Raw genomic sequence first — 27,949 nt, forward strand, 5'->3', positions numbered from 1 at the left:
TTTCTTTCTTCCTCTCAACTGCAATCTACAGTGCGTGTTAGCTAATAACATTACAAAGAATTTTTCTGGAAAGTCAGACTCTCAGATGTGGGACAACTACATGGTGACTAGCTGGGCTTACAATATCCTGACACCCCCTCTCCCCCGAAAGCTAAAGAGAATGGAAATTCAGCACTAAGCCTCCACCAGAAGCTGGTGGCTGGACGTTCACTGGGGAACCAAAATGGACTCTGTGGATGTAATTAAATTAGGGATCGTCAGGTGGAGAGTCAATGCTGAGTTGCCTGAGGAGGACAATTAATCACAAAGGACCAGTGAAGAGGCGGGCAGAAGGGTCATGATCAGGCAACCAGGTATGGCAGTGGAGCGAAGGCCAGAGTGATGTGCATAAGCCAGAGAACAGAGACATCTTCCAGGCATAGGAAAAGCTTGGGTCTCCAGAAGCACCGAAGGCCTGGACAGCCTTTCATTTTAACCCCATACAAAGCCATTCAGGCTTCTGAGTCCCAGGCGCTGCATTTGTGTTGTGTTATGGCACCAAATTTGGGATTTTTGGAGAAATAACAGAAAAGTGGTACACATATGACGCTTCAAGCATTATGTATGGACTTCTAGACTAGAAAGTACTTACCAACGTATTTTCAAATAGGAATATTTATTCTATATTCAAAGACGAAAGAAGGCTGCACTTTTTTTTTTTTTTCTAACTGGAGAACTTTCCATAAGCTAATTGTGGTTAGAAGATTTACAAGCATGGGTCCCAAAACAGGTCAGTATCCCACTTCAGTTTTGCGTGGAAGTCTACACACGTCCATCTGTCTTGGGCATGTCAGCAGCCTTACTGTATAGTTTATCTGTGAGCAGCAGAGAGAACCAATGAGCTGAGAGAGAACTCCCTCAGTCTGCTTCCTCTGTTTTTGGTTCGGGGCTTTGCACAGGAAATCTATTGCTGTGTCAAGTTCCAGAGAAGTTTCTTCTCTTCCAAGTTGCTGGTCAGACTAAACTACGTTGGGCCGAAGGACAAGGCAGGGAGGAAAAGGAGTGCTTAGCCCGCTGATGGGCTGAGAGACTCGCTACCACTACCACACAGAAGCCAAGCTGAGAGCAGAGGGAACCTGGTCATGGTCACCACGGCTCCCCTACCTGTGAGGAGAGAAAGTACCAAGTGAGCTGCAGAAAACCCGAGAACAGAAATGCTCTTCTTTTGGAGAACGTCTGACATAGCAGTGCTCTTGATATGGGGGATCTTTGTGGCAGGTGAGTCTGAATTTTCTTTGGGAGAATGACTAGGGAGGAAAGACCTGTCGTCTGCAGCTTTTGAGCCTTGCCCTTTTCGCCAGGCAACACAAGCCGCTTGCTGCTGTGGAGAGGAGGGTTCTTCCAGATGTGAGGTGTCAAATCACTCCTACTTTCTGCTTTGTCTTACTTATTTTGTTTTTGTGTCCCATGGTATAGCCGTTTCTATAATTTCCTCCACTGCCACTTCCTCATCTCCCCTCCCCTTTTAGGACAAGGCAGAATAAATTAAACACATATTCATTGCAATCAAACTGACTTGCGATCTCTGTGTTTTATACTTCTTGGAAGTTCTTTTTTAAATAACCATCATCTTTGGTAATCCCATCTAGGTCTCCTTTGCCAACCACTGTGAATTGGGATTTTTTTTTCCCCTGTCACTTTCTGTGACTGTAGGCTTTATGCGCACAGTGACGCTGGCGTATCTGTGATGTACGTCTGGATTTATCTTGAAGATGTGTGGGCTACAGGAGACACTTTCTGAATCAGAAGGTGCACTCACTCCTCTATCTGCATGTTTGTAGGTACTGAGCAGAATTTGAGGCTACTGTGGGGGTGTCCTGGTTTCACTCTAGAGCGTAGGTGGTAGTTGGTGTGGGAGAGTCTTTTCATCTTTCACTTTGAGTAGATGGAGCGGCTGCGAAGGAACAATGTACTTAGTTCTAAGTTTTATAGTTTTCCTCTTTCATCAGAATGCCTTTACAATTATTTTTGTCTATCATCCAGAAAAAGTTTATCTCATGATAACCTTACTGGTGAGCTCACATAAAATAAACCATGCTCCACCTCTGTACCTTTCACAGACCTTTTCTCTTTGATGTGCATAGCCACCTGTGGAGGTAGGCATGGGAGACAGCTCCATTTTACAGAGGTAGAACCTAATGCCTAGGGAGGTGAAATGGCTTGTCCACAGCTGGAAAGGACTGGTGGCACACTTATTTATTCCCATAAGACCACAAAACCTTTGAGGGAGCAGTTTATCCGTATTGCTTTTCACTGAAAAGAACTACCCATTGCAGCACTGCTGAAAAGGCTAAGCTAATGTTTGGTTATACTTTTAATGGAAAAAGAAAGAAAGAAAGAAAGAAAAAAAAAGAGCGAAATGTGTCTTTGAGTTGGGCCTCTCTAGAAAGCTTGTGAAGTCTGCGCATAATCAGAGACAGGGAAAGGCAGGCAAGGACCTGTCGTGTCAGGTTGAGCATTAACTTAATGGAGCAGACAGAAAAGTGACAAAATGGAACATGACAAGGATTTGAATTTTAAGGCTGAAAGGTTAAGTTTAAAAACTGTGAGCACAAACTGGAGAGACGACAGTCACCAAATCCCTGAAATCCATGCTCACAGCATAAAGCCATCAAGAGTTTATGCAAATAAGCAAATTACTTTATATGCATGATTTGGCAGGACAAGTTCACCAAGAAATGGTTTAGAATGGTGAGCTGAAAGCCAGTGATGGCCGTGACTTTATGGCTTTGTCTCGGCAGGTGCTGCCGGCAGGAGTAGCTCACTCTGTGTCAGACAGGAGAGAGCAGAGGGTATCAGGGTAAATGATAGGATTTTTTTTTTTTGCCTATTTAGCTTTAAATTTTATTTTTAACTTCAAACTATGTGGTATTTATCTTATAAAATACCCATCTCGTGCCTGTCCTCCGGTTTCACAGCCTGTGGTATTTCTTTCTACTTATTTTGTCCCATTGTACTCTAAGCTTCTCGTATGATCACATTATAGTTTCATGCCCTGATTGAAGTCATTCCACCTTTTAGTGAAGTTACTGGTTTTGCCAATGTGAGGTGTGGTGTTTTTTTTTTTTTTTTTTTTTTTTTTTGGAGCCTACTGTTTTCTTTGTAATTTACTCATTTTCCCTACCTTCCCCTAGGGGGCAGGCACTAACAAGAGGAGACACAATGAGACCTATAGAGATTAAAAGCAGCTTCAGAAAAGCAAGGAATTGTCCTCATAAACATCAGCCCCATCTTCCTTTTTTAAATTTGTGGTAGCTGTAAATTTGCTTATTAGCATAACACATGGGAATGTTTTTCTCTGCACATTAATGCTCAAGATTCTGGCAAATAAAAATACTAGTGTGTGTGTGTGTGTGTGTGTGTGTGTGTACAAGAATACTGACTAAAAATTTTAAGCAGTCTAAACGAGAGAGATAAAAATAAAATGAAACCCTTAAGGAACATTTAAAATCAGAAAATATCAAAGTAAAAAATTTGAAGAATAGTAAAACCATATGATGTTGATAGTGTCACGGGAAGGGGCCTTGACTGACAGGTTTGGGTAGATAGGGAAAGGCAGAGAAGGAAACTGGGAGGAAGTGTGTGTAACAGGAGGTTATATGAGACAACAGGGTCTAGCGTGCAGGAATGGTGTGTCAGTCATATAATGAAAAAATAAGGCTTCATTCTGAGGGTATGGATATTGTACACTTGACGGTGAGAGAGGTCATCTGCTTGCGAAGAGAACCAGCATCTAAGGTGGACTGTGGCAGCAGGACCCTGTTGATTGACAGGGGCACTTAATAAAGGGTTCCCTTTGAAGCAGGAATCAGGGCTTCTTCACTGGGGTTCCTACAGTAGAAAGTTCTAGGCTGTCATAAGGGTGGCTGAGAAGGGACTTGTAGAGGAAGGACATGAAGGGTGGACATTCCTATCCATACCAGGGAGAACAGAAAAATCCAGCGCTGACGAACCACAAACCACGTATGGAGCGGATGTTCCCTCAAAGCCAATGCAGAGGTGTGAATGAGGGAAGCGGCACCAGAAGTGCTTGCATTCAGGTCCGAGGAGCCGTAACTATCTCCTCCTTATAACGGAGAGCAAGATCTAAGAAGAGACGGGGAAGGGGAGGATATTGCCTCCAGACTGTATGCTTAGCCTTAACCAGGAGGAAAAAAATACTCTGAGTTAGAGAAATGAGTTGAGGCAGATGTTAGATACAGGCATGCTAGGGCAGCTCACGACGGCTCGAAACAAGACGGAGATGAGTGAAGGTTCTTGCTGTAGGTAAACGGCTTCTTAATACGACCAGGAGAACTTCAGCCGATGATGCTACCTATCAAAACCATCCAGTAGTCATCTGGCTTTATGTTGTGTCTGACCTTCCTGCATCTTTGGTCCTTTGAAGTCCCTGAAAACTGAGGGCTGTCTACCGGCAGCGCTCTCTGTCATAGGAGCAAGGCCTGTCCCTGAAGGGGATTCTGGGTGGCACATCTAGATACCCACGGTAGTTTCCATCGCTTATATTCTTCATTCCTTCCTGAAATTTTAAGTCTCTGTCTGGTCATATTTGCCAAGTCAGTTTTATATCTTTAATTTTTATTTTACTCTTTGCTGCCAAGAAGTTTTCTTTTATATGAAAATAACTATTTTATGTCTGAAACTTTTATTTTAATTTCATTATTAAAGCATATATCGTCTAGAATTGTGTAGAGTTATGGGTTGAGATTAGTACCCCCTTCTCCTCCTTAGCACCTAAAAACTCTAATGAGAGGTCAGCCTGACAGTCACATCGATTCTCGGAATTTAATCTTCTATCTTCTAGGGCTCTTTTCAACACTTTGTCCTCATTCTGGGTTCTCACCACATTTAATCTGTGGTAATTTTCATCTTTAAGGAATTGCTTAACCTCTTTAGACACTATTTCCTCATTTATTAAACAAATAGGTATGACAATATACAGAGATACAGGCTTTTCAGACAGGGAGAACTCAAGACCCCTCCACATTAGTTCTTCCATTTTGTACATGGACCAAAAAAGACTAGCCATGTCCAAGAACTGCTGACAATGGTGTCTCACCGTTCAGTGGATGAGTTGGCTTGGAACAGCTCTTCAGTAGGGAAAGAGCTGTGGCAAGAGTGCATGCGTGTGTACGTGTCTGTGCGTGAGTGTCTGTACCCCTGGTTTTATATGTCATGCACTGAAAATGACAGTGACATTCAAGAGAGAAACAACAGCAGCTAAAGGGTTGAGATTTTTATTTAGGAAAAATAAGTTACACCTAAAATGAGGCTTGGTCATTTGGTCAGGCAGTAAGTAAGAGAGCATTCTTCCATGTGTCAGCCACTGTGCTGTGTACTGGAGATACTTAATGAAGAAAGAGGTAGAGGAGCCAGGGATGTAGCTTGGTGGTAGAGCATTGGTTTGCCAAATACAGGCTTTAAATGAAGCTCCAGCACTTAAAAACACAGCAATTGATCTTACTTTCTTGGCGCTTAGAATCTGGTAGGAAGATAGATATTATTATTATATAAATTCTTAAAAATAAGGAACATAAAATCTGTAGGGAGAATACAGGATAGTATAAAATGTAATCGGTAAATCTGATCTTATCTGAGGGCCAGGAACGCTGCTCCAAGGAAGCAACAGATAAGGTGAAGATGGCAGAGCTATACAGTAGAAATGTGAGATGAGCTCTCCAGGCTGGTGAAACACACAGACACAGACACAGACACACACACACACACACACACACACACACACACACACACATCCAGACACACACACACACACACACACACACACACACACACACACACACAGCGAGCAAGAGAGCTGAGATATGACTAGACTGAGGGAGTCAACAGGGTGAAGATTTAGCAGAAATTCTGGACGATGGGAAGGATAGTGAGAGAAGATCCACAGAAAGAAGAGTAGACAACGAAAGACCTGTGGCTAGTGGTGCCCGCCTGCAGTCTCTGCATTTAGGCTGGTGAGACAGGCGGTATGGTCCACCTAGGCTGCATAGTTAGACCCTGTCTCAAACGAGCAAGCAAATAAATAAAAATGCTTTTAAACCATAGAAATGGTTAGGTGGTGGCGGCACATGCCTTTAATCCTGGCAGAGGCAGAGGCAGAGGCAGAGGCAGAGGCAGAGGCAGAGGCAGCTGGAACTATGAGTTTAAGGCCAGCCTGTTCTACAGAGTAGGTTCCGGGACAGCCAGGGCTACACAGAGAAAACCTGTCTCACAAAACAAAGACAAAACTACCTACCTACCTACCTACCTAAATAACTAACTAGCTAACTAACTAAGATAAATATAGGAGCAGCTGACTCTTGGAAGGATGCCCACACCAAGGTGCTGGTGGAGAAGGTAGCTTGCAGAGAGGGTATTGCAGTAGGTGGGAAAGAGACAGAGGAAATGTGTAGGTGTTGCAGTGGAGGTGAAAAAAGGGGCTTCAGAAGGAGAAAGTGACCATGTCTGTTGTTAACTTAGAGAGCAAAGAGAGGGAGAGAGAGACAGAGACAGAGACAGAGAGACAGAGACAGAGACAGAGAGACAGAGACAGAGACAAAGACAGAGAGAGACACTCCAAAGATTGGTAAATATGTTTAGGAGTAGCATTATACTGGCAGTACGTGCCAGTGTGTATTTAAAGAGGTGGAAGCCAGGGAAGTTTTTAAAGGTGAAAAGAGAAGGGTCGCACAGGCTGTTTTCAGACTATCATCCTCGGCTACCAGGACTCATGACATGAGTGGGGTCTGCCCATATTTGTCCATAGTTCTTTTGTTTTCTGTGTAAGGTAACAAACTGTGACCTTTATGCAAGGTTTTACAGAGTCATGGCAGCTCTTTCTACCACACATAAGTATGAGATCCCTGTCTGTCATAATCTTCTAATTTTATTTTATTTTTTTAAAAAATGTATATTAAAAAAAATAATCCTTAATACAAATCATTTCTTTTGATCCGGACTTCCCCAGTATAAAAACCCAGCCAAGCAACCAGGCGCACAAATACTGCCGTGAAGACATGATTTGACTGTGAAGATGCTGGCGACCTTCGAGACTGCAGTTTGAGGAGAAGGTTGGGGAACAGACAGGTTGTTGGCGCTACTGGGGAAGTGAGTGGGAGGAAAAGCGATGCCGAGAGCTCCAACCACTCATTCTAGAAGTTAGGCAGCAAAGAAAGGGCTCAAGCAAGAAGGGAAGAGCAGAGTCTATCCTGTCCCGCCCCCTCAGAATCCATCCTGCCCCCTCCCCCCAACAGTGGTAAACCCGGGAGGTTACTCTGAGACAATGTGGTGACTCAGTAAAAATATCTTTCTGATAACGTGTGTCCATGTACCTCTCAGGCATTTAGCAACTTCCCTTTCTTTTGATATTTTCTTACTTTATCCTGAAGCCCATCTGACTGTCAAACTTATTTATTGCACTATACAGGAACATTTACTTCTGTGTTCCTTTCTAAGGTGTCAACAAAAAAAGTTGAAGTGGTAAATACTGGTAGATTCTAAATGATTAAGTCTTGCTATTTTTATTTCCAAGGCAAACCTCACTTGGTTCCGTCTTAGCTGTTGCTCAGGGCCTGCTGTAACCCAGTACTTTTAAGATGTGCCACACAGAACCAGGGTATGGTAGCACCTGCCTTTAGTCCCAGTACTCAGGAGGCAGAGGCCTGTGGATCTCTGAGTTCAAAGCCAGCCTGGTCTACAGAGTGAGTTCCAGGACAGCCAGGGATACAAGATAAACCCTGTCTCAAACAATCAAACAAACCACCACCACCACCAAGATCTGCCACACCAGTCTCCTATGGAGCCTAACCTGCTATGGATACTCAGGTTTTCACTGGTCCAGGTATCTGGGTTTTCATAAACCTCTGTAGTAATTATGGGTAGAGCTGGGTTAAGAGTACTGCCTAGTTCTTTTCTAGTTTCTTTGCGCCCTGGGTTATCCCTGTTGTACCACGGTCAGAGGATAGTAGCTCCTTTCTGGTGGATTCATCTGACAGTGCAGACTTGAACCTCCCAGGGGCAGGGCATCTGACACCTTGCTTCTTTGATCCCAGCATGCCTAGAGCTCCACCAGCTACCGGACACTAAGCCCCTTACCCATCACTTGCCTTGACCGGCCTTACTCCCTCAAGCATCTGTAATCTACCTTCTTAGGTCTCTTCAAAAGGAAAACCATTTTCTTTCTGCCTCATACCCCAGTACAGCTAGGATCCTGTTTTCCCTGTTAGCTTTTTTCATTCATTTACGTCCTAGCTCTTTGCACCTACACGCACTCTTTGTCTTCCCCTGCCTTAGACACTTGTGCAACCCTCAAGCACCAGGGTATTGCTACATCTTTTCCCCAAGTTTGATATGAACAGGAAACAAAGTCAAGGTCTCATGGCCTCCGTCTTATCTGGGGCAGAATCCTTATCTAAGCTCCATTTTGTTGACTCAATCCTCTCCGCTCCCCAGACCCCTTTTAGGTTGGTTTCTGCTCCTATCTGCTAAGATGGCTTCCTTACAGATCTTAAGGGCTATCACTGAAATTCTTACTGCCAAATCATGAAGTTCTTATTTCAAAAAATGTCCCCCATTTAACTCAATCTAGATCCTTCACATCTTATTTCTTGACTTTGTGACTTTGTACTTCTCTGCTTTGCTGCATGGTTTTGTCAAGTTCATAGGCACCAACAGAGCCCCAGGTACACAGATTTTAAAGGTCTGGGTTTGACCTTTTCTCTAATTTCCATACTACATACAGACAGACTTGACAGTTTATGGGCTTGAGCTAGCTCGCAGGCTAGTTTGTATTATATTTTTAAAACTTTCAATTAGCTGCCAGTTAGTAGTTAACTCAGGAGATTTTGCTGCAAATCCTTAATCTAGTGTCTAGACTTGCTAGGAGGATTAGGTCCAAAAAATAACTGAAGTTTTTTTTTTTTTTTTTAGTACAGCCTGTATTTGTAAACATTTAAAAATGACTACTTTATAGTTTTCAAGTAACTTTCACATACACTGTTTCATGACATTTAGTTAGAACTCTACAGATTGACATTTTGGCCATTTTCAGTTTTTTGAGAAATGAAAACAATATTAGATTTAACATTTTAGCATATGACTTTGAATATGTGAATCTATATATCTGTTCAGTATGTGTTCACTGTCCATTATCCCTTACACTCATGGGTACACATGTCTACAGTCTTTATTTTTTGTCAGGGAACATGTTTTTCTCCGTTAACTAGCTTTCATTATTTGACAGTAAGTGGTTTCTTTTCTTTTCTTTTTTTCTTCTTTCTTTCTTTCTCTCTTTCTTTTTTAAGGCACAGCAAGATGGCTCTAATTAGCAGTTGGCACAAGTAGCTGACACAAATGACTACTTTGCTGTGGAAACTGGGATAAGATTTATTATTCACCACAATTATTGTTTGCTTTCTAAATTTTATCTATCCATTAAATTGTTGTTTGAATTCTTGTGTCTCAAGGTTTGTTTTTGTAATCATTTCTTCATGTCTTCATTTTGTAAACCATCTGGGTGGTTTATTTGATCTCTTCCATCTGATTGGTAGAATTGTTCAACATCTTGTTAAATCTTTTGTCAAGATATTCCTGTTTTTTGTCCAGTTTTCTTCCATTCAGTTTTTCAAAAATTTTCCCAAATTGCTTGTATGCTTTCTGTATATGTTCTGAGGAAAACTGGCCTTTGTTCATCATAAATGTTGTGAATCTCTACAGTTTTGCTTGGCAATCTTTTAATGATTGTTTTTTTGGGTATTCAAAGGATTTAAATTCTAGAGTCAAATATTTCACTATTTGTATTTAGGTTTTCAGTTTTCTATGGGGGTTAGAAAAGTTCCTGGTTAAAGTCAACTGTTTCATTTTACCTGGAACTTTCTACCTGGTTTCAGTACTTAAACTCTCACATCCCAGGAAGCCTTGCAGTTCTACCAGTGTAATGTCTTATCCATTGTCAACCCTGTTTAAAAACAAAACAAAACAAAGCAAAACAAAACAAAACAAAAACCCACCAACCAACCAACCAAACAAACAAAAAAACCATCCCTCCAAAACCCAAATTACCCGTGCTTTAAAAAATTATATTTAAATATTTTTTCTTTTGTCTGCGGAGTGAGGTAGGAGCCCGGCTTTATATTTCCCACATGCCAGCCACCCCTTTAATTACATTCACTAGCTCCCAGCTCTCACGTGTGTAATTAAGCAACTAGGGTTCTCAGAAACCAGTGTAAGATTACAGGGAAAATAACTGAAGAGTTATTATATTGGTTGATTTTCTGCCTTGGATTTTGATGTTTTCTCTCCTTTGTGTTTACTATAACTTTGGGCTTCCATCCAATTTTTTTGTTACTTAACACCTAGGTAAGTGCTGTCTGCTACTAGGTTGATATCTTTAATAAAGAACTAAAGACTAAGAATAGAAAACAAATTCCCAGATCAGTTGTGCCAGTTAGGCTGAAAATATTAAAAATAAAACATACTAATTTATAGGCTTTTATTTATTTGCAATTATTTTAATTTCCTTCCATGTTAGCATATAATATGCTGCATAACGTATACTATGTGCAAATATTAAGGGCTGTTGTATGTTAAGGGCCTAAGTAAACTCAGAAGTAGGCTACCGTGAGTTCCTCCCCAGCTGTGCTCCCTCCAGCTTCTGTTCTAGCGGCAGCAGCCCTCTTCTGAGGTAATCGTTCCCTCTGCGGAATGGTTGTCTCCCTCATTGTTTATTCAGCATCTTCTATATGCACTGCTCTGAATAATAATGTATATTTTACTTTTTTTGTGTGTTGTGCCTAACAAGAATATTGAATATTCTGCTTTATAATTGCTTTTAATTGCTCAGTGCATATGAACCATCTCAGTTTACGTGGAACCCTTTTTTTTTTTCCTTCTGTATTTAGAACTAAACTTTCTGCATCCCAGGAAACTCCTTAGGCCTAGAAAAGTAAGATCCCAGTCATCATACATACTGTTTGAAACTCAAAAGCCAAAGTCATCTCCCACCTGTGCGTAAATATGTGTGTGTGTATGTATACATATATATTATTATTTTTGTTGTTCATGTTTAAGCTTTTGGTTTATTTTATTTTTATATTAGGGGTAAGAGTAATCCATGTGGGTTTTTTTTTGTTTGTATGTGGTTTCTGTGCATGTATGCAGTGTGTGTGTGTGTGTGTGTGTGTTAGATATTCAGGCTAGCTATCATAGACTTCCACCACTCTTTCATATCATACTGTGAAAAACCCATGCATCAAAGGAGAATACAGTGAAGATATTTGGATGATGATGATCTTAGCCTGAGAACCTTTGAAAAACTGGCAATTTAATCCTACAATTCAATGATCTTTCACGTCATCCCATTTATTACTTAAAAATATCTTGGAAAAAGCACACTTTTCTAACCTTCAACTACAACATATAGTTTATAAAATGTAAAAACAAACAAAACAAAACAAAACAAAAAACCCAAACCCAATCGTTCACTAAGTCACAGTTACAGTTACCACATTAATAACCTTTACTCGAGCCTGGAGCTCTCCACACCATAGTGACCTTGTTATTTTTGTAGGTAGCAAAAGTCACCCTGCAGCAGAGCTTAATAACGGTCTTAGCAGAGCTAGATAAATGCATCTGCCAATGCCATCTCACTTTCTGGATCTTTTATGATGAAGATGTGAATCATAAAGTTGCATTCATTTAAAATAAAACCTTGATCCTGGTGTATCCAGTATTTGGGAGGCAGAGGAAAGTGGATCTCTGTGAGTTTGAGGAAAACCTGGCCTATGTGGCAAGCTTCAGGCCAGCCAGGATCACAAAGATCTACCCTGTCTCAGAATAAATGAATAAATAAAATAAAATGAAACCTTGAATCTTTTGAGAGGTATAGCCATGATTTCTATAGATTTACCACCTCGGGTTGCAATGTTCTTTTATATTCTATTTATTCCTCTTTTGTAAAATAAATAAACAATATTCTCTGTGCTTCAGAGGGGAAAGCAACGCACTATAGTCCACCTAATTATGTAAAACGTTCAAAGGAAGAGAAAGAAGCAAAACTCCCCTCTCTCTCATATTCTCTAACCATTAGACATGGCTGCCGGCAACACCTAAGGCTCAGCTCTCAGTGTATTGGAATGGTCCTGAAGGGTTACTAAGGGTCGAAAGAAAACAGTTACGAAGTTTGAAATTTAAAGCTGACGAAGGCAGAAATGCTCTTACTTAGTTTTCCTTAGGTAGGTTCCACTAATTCTGATGCATATTTTTGTGTTCCATAACAAATGAAGATGGCAGGTTCTGAAGTTTATGATAAGCTCATTTTTTTTCCAGTAATACAATTATGAATTCATAGTTTCATTAAAAAACCTAGTTTGTGGCTGATTTAAAAAATTTTAATATTAAGTTTGTTTATTAGATCTTCAAACACAAGTTTTCATTCCTCTAAATCGCCTGCTAATGAGTGAAGAGGAGGAAAGCCTTAACTTTTTGTTTCTCATTTTTATACATTAGGAATAATGAACGGCTATTAACAGCAGCATTAGCTGCTTAACTATGGCTTAATTTTGTGCTTGGTTTGGGCTAATAACGGCTCCTGAGCCAGGGCCTGTTAATGTTGATATTTCAGAAATGCTTCCCTTTAGGTTTTTTTTTTATTTTTTGATTGTATTAAAAATATGCAACATTTTGCCACAGATGAAAATTGTTTAACCTCACAAGGAAGTCATGTGCCTTTTTCTGTCACTGAGGAAGCCTCTCTGGAGGCTGGGTTTGCACAGTCATGTCTTAGCAGTGTGCCCTGTGTGGGTGGCATTTGCTTGCTCAGGCGTACGACAAAGATGACTTGAGGAAGGAAACTTTTGCTGCTAGCAGCTCAGAGTTACCAAGACTTTTCGCTAACAGTAAAGTAAAAAAGCATTCTCCCATGACCTCGTTGGCTTAGGCGGGAAAGGTCTCTTCCCTCTGTATTTGGACACTACTTTTATTCAGCATCACAGTCTTTGTTTTGTGTGCATTTGTAGCACATATGTGTGGCTGCGTATGGTGATGGTACATACGTTAACACTTGGTGTTTCTTTTTTAATAAAATGATACTTTATTTTAAAATTAGCTTATAGAGCATCAAGTTTACAAATGAGATTTTTAAAATACACGTTGGTTTAGTAATCCCTTGCTCCCCACTTATTTCCTTTTTCGCTTTATTCTTTTGTCTTTCCCACCCCTTTCCTTAAAGCCTTGCCTTGCCCACACCCCGAGTCAGATTGGCTCTTTTCTAGTTTCCTGGCCTCTACCTATATTTCCTTCTACTTGGATACACATCTAACAGTGAAAGGCTGGGAACCACGTATGGGAGAGGTCAGATGGCATATGTTTTTCTGAGCCTAGGCTACCTCAGCGAATATAATTTCTAGTTCCGTCCATCTTCCTGTGAATTGCATTTTTCCATACAGCTGAACAAAGTTGTGTATATCTATATACTACGTTTCAGCTATCCATTCACGCAGGCTGATTCCATTTCCTTGTTGTGGTAGAAAGAGAAGCGACAGACACCATGAACAGAGAGCGTTGGGTATATGTTCAGGAGTGCTGTAGCTGGCTCATGTGGTAGACCCACGTTTAGCTTCCCAAGGGGCATCCGCAGTGGTTTCCAGGGTGCCTGCCCTAGTTTTTACTTCTGTCAAGAGTGGATAAGAGCTCCTCTTTCCTTATATACCTGAAACACTTGTTGTTTGTTGTTTTGATGGGGGTCATTCTGTCTGGGCTGAGATGTAATTTCCTGAGGGGGGGCTGGTAGTGTACTCCTTTAATCTCAGAACTTTGGAAGCCAAGACAGGTGGATCTCTGTGAGTTCAAGACCAGCTTGTTCTACGTAGTGAGTTCCAGGACAGCCAGGGCTACATAGACAGAACCTGTCTCAAAAACAAACCAAACCAAAACAAAACTAGTTTAAAATTATTTTTATTTATGTGTGTTTGTAAGAAGGGAGTAAGAAGGGCTCTTAATTACTGAACTATAGCTTTGGCTCCTAATGTTTTTAAAGTATAATTATTCCTGTGCACACACGAGTATAAGTATGCCTTCATATGTATGTGTGTACCTGTGTGTGTGTGGTATGTGCATGTGTGCTTATCATGGTGTGCAGGTAGTGGTCAGAGGTCAACTCATAAAGAGTTAGCTCTTTCCGTCCTCCATATGAGTCTCAGGATTGAACTTCAGTCATTAGGCTTGGTGGCCAGTGCCTTCACCCACTGAGCTATTTCGTCACTCTCAAACTAGTGTTAGTTTGTATTTCTCTGGTAGGCAGAGGTGTAGAATATTTTGAAATATATGTATTTGCCATTTGCGTTTCTTCTTTTGAGAACTGTTTGTCAGGTCATTTCCCTCCATTATTGACAGCTTGAGGGGCCGGTGTTTAATTTTTTCAGTTCTTTATGTATTTTAGATACCAGCCCTTTGAAGTTAGCTGGAAAAGATATTCTCCCATTCTGTAGACTGTTTACTCTGTTGATAGTTTCTTTAAGTGTAAAGAAATTTTAAAATTTCATGTAATCTCATTTGTCAATTCTAAGGGCTGTTTCCTTGCTTTTGGAGTTCTAGTCAGAAATTTGTGCATATGTATGTATGTATGCATGCATGCATGTATGCATCTCCTAAATGTTTTTCCTTGACGGTTTTAATGTTTCTGGTTCTAAATTAAAGTTTTTATTACAATTTGAATTACTTTTTTTGTGCAGTATGAGAGCTATGTAGCTAATTTCATTATTCTGTGGTTGGATATTCAGTTTTGCCCACACAGTTGGCTGAAAGGAATGTCTACTTTTCTGATGCATATTTTTTGTTCATAACTGTGTGGGCTCATTTCTGGGCTTTCTAGTACATTCCATTGGTTTACATGTCAGTAGAAACAAAGAAGGCGTTGGATTTGCAAAGGAACACCGAGCAAAAAGAATAATGACATGTCCTTAGTGTTCCTATACACATTTTAGGATCATTTTTTTTCTAGTTCTGTGAAAAATGTTATACTAAGTATAATTGGAACTTTGATTAGAATTTTATTGAATTTGTGGATTGCTTAAAATAGTATGGTCATTCTCACAATATTAATTACATGCCAATATAGAAGCCTGTGAGGGCTCTCCAATATCTAGTAGTTTCTTCAATTTCTTTTTTTTCACCTTCTTGCTTATCTTTATTCCTAGATATGTTTTGAGGCTGCTGTGAATGTCATATTTTTCCTGATTTACTTTTCGGAAAATTTATTACATATGTACACACACACATATCTTACATATGACACTGACTTTATATGTTTATTGTTCATCTTACTATTTTTGTGACAGTGCTTATTAGGGTAAGGATTTTTTTGTGTGTGGAAATCTATGGGGTCTTTTAACTACAGAATCACCAGGCCAGTGATATGGCTCAGTGGATGAAGGTGTTTGTCTGAACATCTGAGTCAGCCCCTGGAACTCACACAGCGGAGGGGAGAGCTGACTCCAGAGAGAGCTGCCTCTCTTCTCTACATGCACTGCAGTGAGGATGCCCCGGAAATAACTAAGTAAATGTAAAACAGTAAATATCACATCATACCGACTGTAAGTAGGGATAGTTCTGTCCCCTGTGTTGTTCTAGGTAAGACTATTATCACTATATTGAATAAGAGAACTATTTCATCTTTTGTATTTATGAGGACTGGCTTTATAATGTGGTCAATATTAGAGAGTGTTGTCTCTATCTGTCCATATTTGTTGGGTGGAATGTTTGGTAAAATATCTAGGTCCAGGTGACCTCTGGTGTAACTGAGGACTCATTTTGATGTGAGATTGGGATTCTAATGTCCTCCATTGTCATTGTGCCCAGACTTATGTGTTATTTTATGCTTTGCAGTGTTTGTTTTTATGAGATCAGGGTTTCTCATTGACTAATGTTCTCCCGTTGAAACTTTCCTTCTGTCACTCTGTCGTGGTTTCCCTGTATCTCTTCTGGTTAGTTTGGTCTCAAGTCAAATGTAGGAACTGCTGCACCAGCTTGTTTGTGGCTTCTATTTGTTTATTAGTTGGAGTTCCAACTCTTGGCTCAGTTGGTTGTTGTCTCTCTTAGCAGTGTGGCTGCCTCTCTTAGCAGTGTGGCTGTCTCCCTTAGCCCCATGGCTCTCTCTTAGCAATGTGGCTGTTTCTCTCTCTTAGCTGTGAGCCTCTCTCTTAGCCATATGGCTGTGTCCTTAGCTGTGTGGCTGTCTCTCTTAGCCGTGGAGCTGTCTCTCTTAGCAGTGTGCATTTCTTGGAGACAGCACATAGTTGAGTCATGTAAAATCTGATGCTTCTGCAATAGTTAAAAAAACATATTTTAATAATTTATTTATTTTTATTTTTGTGTGCATTGGTGCTTTGCTTGCATTTATATCTGAGTGACAGTGTCAGAGTCACTGGAACTGCAGTTAAAGAAAGTTGTCAGCTGCCATGTGGGTGCTAGAAATTGAACCAGGGTGCTCCGGAAGAACAGCCAGTGCTCTTAACCCCTAAGCCATCTCTCTAGCCCCTGAGACAGGTTTTAATAACTCCGTTTCATAATGTATAGTGTATGGTTTGATAAGTTTGGTCATGTGTGTGAACATAAAACAAATGTTTACGTGACTTATAAAATATTCTTCATGTATCTCTGCAGTCCACCTCAGTGCCATTTACTAGTTACCACTGACCTATTTTTCGTTACTATAGAATATTTACCAATTTATACTAGAAGAAATTATTTTGCATACTAGCAATATGAATTAAAGCACACATTAAAATGATCACATACTGTGACAAATTCATTCTATTCATGTGATGTAAAGATGGTCAGTCAATCAGTAAATATATAGAACACATAAATGACTCAAAAACAGAAGTCATATGACCATTTCAGTTACCCAGTAAAGGCTGTTGGCAAAGTTTCAAATCTTTTCATGATACAACCTCCGAAGAAACTAAGAATAGAACATACTTCAATATTAGAAGGCCCATTCATGAAAAATCTATAGCAAACATTATAGCAAATGGAGAAAAAAAAAATCAGTTTCTTTAAAATGACAAAACTGTCCAGCCTCTCTACACATATTCAATACAGAGTTCAAAATGTTAGCTACCTACAGCAATAATATTATAGAAAGAGAGTAAGAAGGAAGAAGTCAAATTACCAACTCATGGAAGTCAGCAGCTCTTCCATATACCAATAACAAACTTGCTGAGAAAGAAATTGGGGGAGGGGAGAGATTCCCATCTTTAATAGCCTCAAAAACAGGCTATCTAGAAATAAACTACTTAAAAAAATCTATTTCTCTCTCTCTCTCTCTCTCTCTCTCTCTCTCTCTCTCTCTCTCTGTCTCTCTCTCTCTCTCTCTCTCTCTCTCTCTCTCTCTCTCTCTCTGGGTGTGTGTGTGTGTGTAGGCACATCTGTGCAGATAGATCTTCATGGAGACCAGAAAAGGGCATTGGACCCTTTGGAGCTGTGAGCCACTGAACTGAAGTACAGTGCTTTGCAGCAAGTACTCTTAACTGCTGAGATTTTTTTCCAGCCTATGGAAAAGAAAGATCTTGAGAATGAAAACAAAACAAAGAAATTGAAAGGGTCATTTGGCTAATTGAACAGGTGGTTTGCAAAAGAATTACAAATGAACAACAAACCTTTGAAGAAAAACTTTCAATTATCTTAGCCACCAGAGAAATACAAATTAAAATTACCCAATAATTCATCTAACTATCACCAAAGAGAGTATCATAAAGAAAACAAAGGACAGCAAGTGCTGGTGAGGATATGAAGAAGGGGAGCCAATACGGAGATCAGTATGGAGGCTCCTCAAAAAGTAGACATAGAATTATTATGTTATCTAGCTATACCACGCCTGTATCTATACCTAAAGGAATCTAAGTCAGTATCCCACACAGATGCTTACATCTTCATGTTTGTTGCTGCATTATTCACCATAGCCTCTACATGGAATAATAGATACAATGTATATGTATGAAATTGTGTTACATGTAGCAAAGCACATGGAACTTGGTATCATGTTAGGTGAAACAAGTTAGACTATGGAAGATAAATGTACCATGCATCTTTCTTATGCAGAATTTTGACTTATATGTATATGCATAGATGTGTGGAAAAAGAGAACCAAAAGGAGAGATCTGGAGGTGGGGAGTCAACCAGGGGAAATAAAGACAAAAGACCACAAAGATAGTATATATATTTAAACACACACACACACGCACACACACACACACACACACAAACATATATGTAAGCAAATACATATGTGTATTTCTGTATCTGTATATGTATGGTCTCAATACTTAGCAGCAGATAGAAAATATGTGTAGTGATCCTTTTAATTCAAACTTAGAAGTTAGGATTGTTACTGAAACTTGCTTATTTGATATATGTATCTGGCTCTCTTTAGACTGTACTAAAGATTGACCTCTAGGTGTTGTGCATGTTAAACCAGTGCTCTACCTCTGAGCCTCGTCCCCAGCCCCTTTGTCTTCCTTAATGAAAAAATAAAGGATACTGACCTAAATCCTTTAGTTTTTATTTTTAAGAACTTTTGTTTTTGTATGAAAAAGTATTATTTATACTTGTTTATGGGAAACAACATGAAGTTTTGACTCAGGTGTAAGTTAATTAACAATTTTAGTTAATTAGAAGATTACATTAAATTATATAATTTCTCTTAATGAATGCATTCGAAGTCATTTTTTTCCAACAACGTTTCAATGCTCAGTTACATGGATTATATTTCTACGGGCACTCCAGAGAACCCTATGGTGTTCTCCTATCTGTAACACTGTACCCACTGACCAATCTTTCCCTTCCCCCGTCTCTGGTCACCACGATATATTCTCAGCTCTTGCAAATAGCTTGTTTGATTTATCTCAAAGAACATATTCTAATAGTTTACAATGCCACTACTGTGATTTTAAATTATTTTGATTTTGAGGTTATTACTGTATCAAGTTACTAAATTGTGCAGGAGGCACAAGGTCAAATCATGTTTTTGAAGTTATTTGGGAGAATTCCTCCATATGTGGTTATTCAGTGAACACTACACACTTAGATTTATTTAATTTGATTTGTAGTTTATGTCTTATACATAATTTAAAAAATATTTTTAACATTTTATAATTGTGCAAAATTATATATATATATTTTTTTACAATCAAGCCTACAAAAGAGTATTTCTTCAGAAATACTGATTTTTACTTTTGCTGTCAGTTTATCTTTTCATTTTTGAAACTCTAAGGAAAAAGACAGAAGGCATAACATTTACTATTCCTTTCATCAGATAGCAGATTATGTTACAATATTATATGTTCTTTCACATATAATATTTTCTATTAAACAATATATTGGTTATTTCACAGGAATGTATAGAACCATTCTTCACCATTTGAAAAGATTTTCATTGCACTTCAATTTAGTGATGTACCAAACTGTAAACTGACCTCCTGTGGAGGCATATTTGGTTTTCTAAAGTCTTGCTATTATACACAATATTGCTAGGAATAGCCTTGTGCAAATATTTTTTCTTACTGCTGTTTATGCTTCTTTGGCATAAATTCCCTAGAATTAGGACCCATGAGTCAGGAGAAGAATGCATGAGTAACGTTGCTGTATATTCTTTCCTTTTCTCAAAGCTGTGAAATTTCACATTCACCTGTCCAACAGGTTATGTTGTCAAATGACTATATTTTGTCGGTCTCAGAGATCAGAAACGGTATTTCAATATAGCTCTAACTTGCATTTCTCTCATGTGAATGATGTTAAGCATCTTGCTATGTGACTAGAAAACATAGTTTTTCCTTATAAACTGATCATGTTTTCAAACTGCTTGCTATAGACCTGTGTTCATCATTATTTTTAGCCCTAGTTAAGGCAGCCATATATTTAACTCGCAAACCACTGTCCTAAATAATAATCATGTAGAAGAAACAATATTCTCTTGGAACACCCAGTATTGTATTGGGTCCATGAGGTTTTAGGATTATCTTAGTTCTGCCTCCCTAACCCACCTGTGTCCATTTATATTTTGAGTTAAAGATGTAAATTCCTAGCTTTGACTCCAATTATCTGTCTCATTTTTGGCAACACTGACTATCCGTAACTCTTTAAAATAACCATTTGTTTCATGCTTCCTTTTAATGTCATTATTTTTCTTTGCAATTCTCTTTTCTTAGAAGTCCCACATCCTAAATTGTCAAAAGGCATCCTATTAAAGGAGCTCACTAGGCCTGTGGGCTGTCTAGGAGGTGATCTGGTATTCGCAAGGTCTGTACTGTGATTCACCCCAAGAACTGCTTCCAGCCTCTGACATGCTGTCAGGAGCCATTGATTCGGGGAAGATCAGTAGGCATGAGAGATCTCTGGAAGGGATCTTGTATTTTGCAAGGTCTCTACTGTGATGCACCCCAGAATTGTTTCCAACCTCTGATTACCCTGTCAATTGTGCACTGCTGCATCTCTCTAAAATCTGGCATTAGAGCTGGGCAGGTGGCACATGCCTTTAATCCCAGCACCCAGGGAGGCAGTGGCAGATGGATCACTGTGAATCTGAGGCCAGCTTGGTCTACAAAGCAAGTCTACATTCAAGGTCAGCCTGGTCTAAAAGCAAGTTGAGGACAGCCAAGGTTATACAGAGAAACCCTGTCTCAGTAAACCAAAAAGAAGAAACATCTGGCATTGGTGTAAACTGTTAATTTCTGGGTATTGACCAGCTCTGATTGAGCAAACTTCCTACAGGAACTTGTTTTGAGGAGGTACTATTTGTCAGTCAGATGAATTAATCCCTGATTATAGAATTCCTGATTTGATTAAAATAGCTTAATAAGTTAAATTATTTTAGATCTTCTAAAACAATTTTAGGGATTTTATGGCTGCAATAAAGACCTTTGTGGACCTCCAGATGCCTCACTAGGGATAGTTTTGTAGCAGATTTGTGGTTTCAGATAAGCCTCCACTCCAGATGGCACCAGGAATCCTGATATTTCACCAAAATATACCCAAGTTGGTTTAAACTTTCCATGAATCCCATGTGGAATGGCGCTACCTTGAGATGTCTATATTAAACACAAACCTTAATGTCTATATATACAAACTGTTCTGCTATAATTCCTTATAACTTGTCATTTGTGGCATCATGTTGCCATTTTAAATTTACTGTTTCTTAGAAGGAAAGACAGATAAAATTATTGTCCTGAACTCATTATGAACTAAGAGATAGCTGGATAATGTATAGTTAGATCAGTCCTAATTAAAAAATCATATATTACCTTTGTCACTCTGAACTCACTCTGAACTTATGTAATGGATACCTAGATAAGAAATGTTTAGCTTTAAAACATGTAACCTGTTGTAATTTAGAATCCATCTGTTTTTGTGATTAACTGCCCTTCTTTGGCTATGAGGTAGTTCCCTTTTCTCAGAAGTGTACGTACAGTGACCAACAATAAACATTGTTGAAATTGGGAAGCTTAACTTCAGTTGGAGTTAAGATGCCTAACTGTATCCACCTTCTCTCTTGAATGTATGTGTGTGTGAGTGGCTTATTTTCTATCTCTCTCTTATTTCTTATTTCCCTATATATTTGCAAATAAGTTAGCAGACTCAGAACTTTACCATCAGCCTTCTAGGATTAATAGGCCTAAGTTTACATTAGCTTACTGGAGATCTCTGCAAAGAGGCCTATCTACAGATCAAAGAACCTCCTTTTATGACCGCCCTGCAGTTTCTAGCTAGAAGCTGCTTTTGCAGCCTCAGCCATAGGAAAATTGTGGTGAGTTAAAATTTTCCTACAGCCAGTCCCTAGAGAAGAAACCTTGGACTCCCCTTTCTCTTTCTTCTTTCAATCCTGACCTGATCAATTTCCTGAGCCATCGGCTCTGGTGACTCAAGAGATGATGTGAACTGATGTGAACTGGAAGGGCATCCGCATCCAGCCCCAGAGACCCTACCCTGGACCTCTTCAGAGACGCAGCCGGGCATTAACACTTCCTAAGATCCAGCTCATACTCCACCTGTGATCAGGAAGCACCCCAATTCTCTTGTCTGAACTGTACTCACTCCTGTCCAAAAACATGCTTTTGTACTTTGGGACACCACAACATACTTTTATCATTGCACTGAAACTTTACATTGTATTATTGATATAGCTGTTTATTCTCCAGGATCTTACTGTCTGATCCTGTAAGGTAAGCAGGGTTATCCTCATTAGTACTTGAATTGGACATTTTTCATGTTTATTGTTTATTTGCCACCTTTTTTTTTTTTTTGTTTTTGAGACGTGTTGGTTCATTTAAACTCATTTGTTAATTGAGTCATTTGATTTTTTAAATATTCTGTGTATTCATCCTCTATTAGACATATAGTTAGCAGAAGGGCCTCTCCCATTCTGTAGGCTGTCTTTTCACTCCTCATTTCCTTTTCTTTTTTTTCTCTTTTTTTATTAATTTATTCTTGTTACATCTCAATGTTTATCCCATCCCTTGTATCCTCCCATTCCTCCCTCCTTCCCCCCATTTTCCCATTATTCCCCTCCCCTATGACTGTTCCTGAGGGGGATTACCTCCCCCTGTATATTCTCATAGGGTATCAAGTCTCTTCTTGGCAACCTGCTGTCCTTCCTCTGAGTGCCACCAGGTCTCCCCCTCCAGGGGACATGGTCAAATGTGAGGCACCAGAGTATGTGAGAAAGTCATATCACACTCTCCACTCAACTGTGGAGATTATTCTGACCATTGGCTAGATCTGGGAAGGGGTTTAAAGTTTACCTCCTGTATTGTCCTTGGCTGGTGCCTTAGTTTGAGCGGGACCCCTGGGCCCAAATCTGCCTATCATATTGTTTTACTTGTAGGTTTCTAGAACCCTTTTATTTTGCTATTCTCCCATGCGTCTCTCATTTAGAGTCTTAATAGGATGCCCTCCCCTCTGTCCCAGTTTCCTGGTAAGTGAAGGCTTTCGTGAGACATGCCCCTTGGGCTAGTATGCAGATACAAGTGAGTATATACCATTTGATTCTTTCTGCCTCTGGGTTAACTCACTCATTATGATCATTTCTAGGTCAATCCATTTATCCACAATTTTCGGGAATTCCTTGTTTTTAATAGCTGAGTAGTATTCCATAGTGTATATGTACCACAGTTTCTTTATCCATTTGTCTACTGATGGACACTTAGGCTGTTTTCATGTTCTGGCTATTATGAATAAGGCTGCTATGAACATGGTTGAGCAAAATTTTTTGTTGTGTGCTGGAGCATCTTCTGGGCATATTCCAAGGAGTGGAATAGCTGGGTCTTGAGTAAGCCCTATTCCCAGTTTTCTGAGATAGCACCAGATAGATTTCCAAAGTGGCTGTACTAGTTTGCATTCCCACCAGCAATGAAGGAGTGTTCCTCTCTCCCCACATCCTCGCCAGCATGTGGTGTCACTTGAATTTTTGATCTTAGCCATTCTGATGGGTGTAAGATGGAATCTCAGAGTTGTTTTGATTTGCATTTCCCTGATTAAGGAGGTTGAGCATTTCTTTAAGTGTTTCTCAGCCATTTGATATTCCTCTGTTGAGAATTCTCTGTTTAGTTCCAAGCCCCATTTCTCAATTGGGTTATTCGGTTTTGTGGTGTTTAATTTCTTGAGTTCTTTATATATTTTGGATATTAGACCTTTGTCAGATGTAGGGTTGGTGAAGATTTTTCCCAGTCTGTAGGCTGTCGCTTTGTTCTCTTGACCGTGTCTCCTGCCTTACAGAAGCTTCTCAGCCTCATGAGGTCCCATTTATTAATGGTTGACATTAAGGCCTGGGCTGTTGGTGTTCTGTTCAGGAAGTTGTCTCCTGTGCCAATATGTTCCAGGCTCTTCCCCACTTTTTCCTCTAAGTGACTTAATGTTTCTGGTTTTATGTTGAGGTCTTTAATCCACTTGGATTTGAGTTTTGTGCAAGGTGACAAATATGGGTCCAGTTTCATTTTTTTACACATAGACCTCCAGTTAGACCAGCACCATTTGTTGAAGATGCTATCCTTTTTCCATTGAATGGATTTGGCTTCTTTGTCAAAAATCAAGTGACCATATGTGTGTGGATTCATATCTGGGTCTTCGATTCGATTCCACTGATCAACTAGCCTGTTGCTGTGCCAGTACCATGCTGTTTTAATTACTATTGCTTTATAGTACAGTTTGAGATCAGGTATGGAGATTCCTCCGGAGCACCTTTTATTGTACAAGATTGTTTTAGCTATTCTGGGTTTTTTGTTTTTCCATATGAAGTTCAGAATTGAACTTTCAATGTCTTTAAAAAATTGTGTAGGTATTTTGATAGAGATTGCATTGAATCTGTAGATTACTTTTGGTAGGATGGCCATTTTTACTATGTTAATTCTCCCGATCCATGAGCAAGGAAGATCATTCCATCTTCTCAGGTCATCTTCAATCTCTTTCTTCAGAGTTTTGAAATTTTTTTCCAACAAGTTCTTCACTTGCTTAGTTAGGGTAACTCCTAGATATTTTATATTGCTTGTGGCTAATGTGAAGGGTGTGGTTTTCCTAATTTCTTCCTCTGCAAGCTTGTCATTTGTGTATAGGAAGGCTACAGACTTTTTGAGTTAATTTTGTATCCAGCCAATTTGCTGAAGGTGTTTATCAGCTTTAGGAGTTCTCTGGTGGAATTTTGAGGGTCACTTATGTATACTATCATATCATCTGCAAATAGGGATAATTTGACTTCCTCCTTTCCCATTTGGATACCCTTGATCTCCTTTTGTTGTCTTATTGCTTTGGCTAGAACTTCGAGTACTATATTGAAGAGATATGGAGGGAGTGGGCAGCCTTGCCTTGTTCCAGATTTTAGAGGAATTTCCTTGAGTATCTCACCATTTACTTTGATTTTGGCTATTGGCTTGCTGTATATAGCCTTTATTATGTTGAGGAAAGTGCCTTGTATTCCCGATCTCTCTAAAACTTTAAACATGAATGGGTGTTGAATTTTATCAAATGCTTTCTCTGCATCCAAGGAGATGATCATGTGGTTTTTTATTTTCAGTTTGTTTATATAGTGGATTACATTGATGGATTTTCGTATATTAAACCATCCCTGCATGCCTGGAATGAAGCCTACTTGGTCATGATGAATGATATCTTTGACGTGTTCCTGTATTCGTTTTGCAAGTATTTTATTTATTATTTTTGCATCTATGTTCATAAGAGAAATTGGTCTGAAATTCTCTTTCTTTGTTGAGTCTTTGTGAGGTTTAGGTATCAATGAGACTATGGCTTCATAGAATGAATTTGGTAATTTTCCATCCATTTCTATCTTTTGGAGTAGCTTGAAGAGTATCAGTATTAGCTCGCCCTTGAAGGTCTGGTAGAATTCTGCACTGAAACCATCTGGCCCTGGGCTTTTTTTGGTTGGGAGACCATCGATGATTGCTTCTATTTCTGTAGGGGAAATGGGACTAGTTAGCTTGTTTATCTGTTCTTCATTAAACTTTGGCAAGTGAAATTGATCAAGAAAATCGTCCATTTCCCTTAGATTTTCAAATTTTGTGGCATATATGCCTTCAAAGTAAGATCTTATGATTCTTTGTATTTCTTCAGGGTCTGTTGTTATGTCTCCCTTTTCATTTCTGATTTTGTTTATTTCAATACCGCCTCTCTGCCTTTTAGTTAGTTTGGCTAACGGTCTGTCTATCTTGTTGATTCTCTCAAAGAACTAGCTTTTGGTTTTGTTGATTCTTTGGACTGTTTTCTTAGTTTCTAATTTGTTAATTTCAGCCCTGAGTTTGATTATTTCCAGGTGTCTACTCCTCTTGGGAGTTTCTGCTTCTTTTTTTTCTAGGGCTTCCAGTTGTGTCGTTAAGATGCTTATGTGCGATGTTTCCAATTTCTTTTTAAAGGCACTTAGTGCTATGAATTTTCCTCTTAGCACTGCTTTCAATGTATCCCACAATTTTGGGTATGTTGTTTCTTCATTTTCATTGAATTTCAGAAAATCCTTGATTTCTTTCTTTCTTTCTTCTATCACCCAGGTGTCATTTAGCAGAGAGTTGTTTAGTTTCCACGTATGTGTAGGCTTTTTGTTATTTCTGTTGTTGTTGAATTGCAGCCTAAGAGCATGGTGATCTGATAGGATACAAGGTATTATTTCTATCCTCTTGTATCTGTTGAGGCTTGCTTTGTGACCTACGATGTGATCAATTTTGGAGAAGGTTCCATGGGGTGCAGAGAAGAAGGTATATTCTTTCTTGTTTGGGTGAAAGGTTCTATAGATATCTGTTAGATCCATTTGACCCATGGCATTGGTTAATGATGTTATCTCTTGGCTTAGTTTCTGTTTCAATGACTTATCCTTCAGTGAGAGTGGGGTGTTGAAGTCTCCCACTATTATTGTGTGGGGATCGATGTGTGGTTTAAGCTTTTTTTAGGAGATCTTTTACAAATGTGGGTGCCCTTGTATTGGGAGCATAGATGTTCAGAATTGTGATGTCATCTTGGTTGACTTTACCTTTGATGAGTATGAAGTGTCCTTCCTCATTTCTTTTGATTAATTTTGGTTGAAAGTCTATTTTGTTCGATACTAAAATGGCTACGCCTGCTTGCTTCTTGTGACCATTTACTTGGAATATTTTTTTCCAACCTTTTATCCTGAGGTAATGCCTTTCATTATGGGTGAGATGTGTTTCTTGAATGCAGAAGAATGTTGGATCTTGTTTATGCACCCATTCAGTTAGTCTGTGTCTTTTTATTGGAGTATTGAGGCCATTGATGTTGAGAGATATTAATGACCAGTGACTGTTAAGAGTCTTAATTTTGATGTTGTTTCCAGTCGAGCGTTTGTGTAGTTGTGTTTTTGCCATGGGATAGTTATCTATTTCCTGGGTAGTTTTGGTTGTAGCTTGACCCTTTGGGATGGAGTTTTCCTTCTAGTGCCTTCTGTAAAGCTGGATTTGTGGATAGGTATGTTTGAATTTGATTTTGTCATAGAATATTTTGTTTTCTCCATCAATGGTTATTGATAATTTTGCTGGTAAAGTAGTCTGGTCTGGCATCTGTGGTCTCTAAGGGTTTGCAGGATCTCTGTCCGGGCCCTTCTGGCCTTTATGGTCTCTGCTGAGAAGTCGGGTGTAATTCTGATAGGTTTACCATTAAATGTTATTTGGCCCTTTTCCCTTGCAGCTTTTAATATTTTTTCTTTGTTCTGCATGTTTTGTGTTTTGATTATTATGTGGCAGGGCAGTTTTTCTTTTCTGGTCAATTCTATTTGGTGTTCTGTAGGCCTCTTGTATGTATATAGGCCTCTCTTTCTTTAGATTGGGGAAATTTTCTTCTATGATTTTGTTTGAGAATAGTTTCTGGGCCCTGGAGTCTGATATCTTCTTTTCTTTAATGCCTATTATCCTCAAATTTCTTCTTTTCATGGTGTCCTTAATTTCTTGGATGTTTTGTGTCAGGAGTTTTCCAGATTTGGCATTTTCTTTAGTGGTTGATTCAAGATCTGTGATTTGTATCTTCTAGACCTGAGATTTGTTCTTCCATCTCTGGATTCTGTCAGAAAAGTTCACCTCTGTGTTTGCTTGCCTTCTTCTCTGAGGTTCTCACGTTTTCGTTTTTTTCTGTCTGTGTGTTTATCATTGAATCCATTTTCATTTTCAGATCTTGAACTGATTTTTTTATTTCTTTCATCTGATTTTTTGGTATATTCCTGAGTTTCTTTCTTCCATTGCCTCTTTATAGTCTTCAGAGCTTGTAACCGTTTTGATTTATTTCTTCAATCTGGTTGTTTGCATTTTCCTGCAATTTTTTCCAGTTCCACTCTATGTGCTTCTGTTATGTCTCTCACCTGTTTGTCTGTTGTCTTCCTGCATTTGATTATGAATTTTATTTGTTTCCTCCATTATCATCC

At 39.2% G+C, this 27,949-nt stretch overlaps 1 protein-coding gene across 1 annotated transcript in view; it reads left to right on the plus strand.

Moving 5' to 3' along the window:
* Positions 1 to 872: 872 nt before the first annotated feature.
* Positions 873 to 27,949, plus strand: part of Cd200r1 (CD200 receptor 1) — a 38,720-nt gene continuing 11,643 nt past the window's right edge. The window contains exon 1 of the mRNA XM_051149981.1: positions 873 to 1,257. Within this exon, the coding sequence (XP_051005938.1) occupies positions 1,194 to 1,257 (64 nt within the window). The 5' untranslated portion in view covers positions 873 to 1,193. The remainder of the gene's footprint in view (positions 1,258 to 27,949) is intronic.

This window comes from Acomys russatus, chromosome 8 (genome assembly GCF_903995435.1).
Source record: "Acomys russatus chromosome 8, mAcoRus1.1, whole genome shotgun sequence".
Taxonomy (NCBI): domain Eukaryota; kingdom Metazoa; phylum Chordata; class Mammalia; order Rodentia; family Muridae; genus Acomys; species Acomys russatus.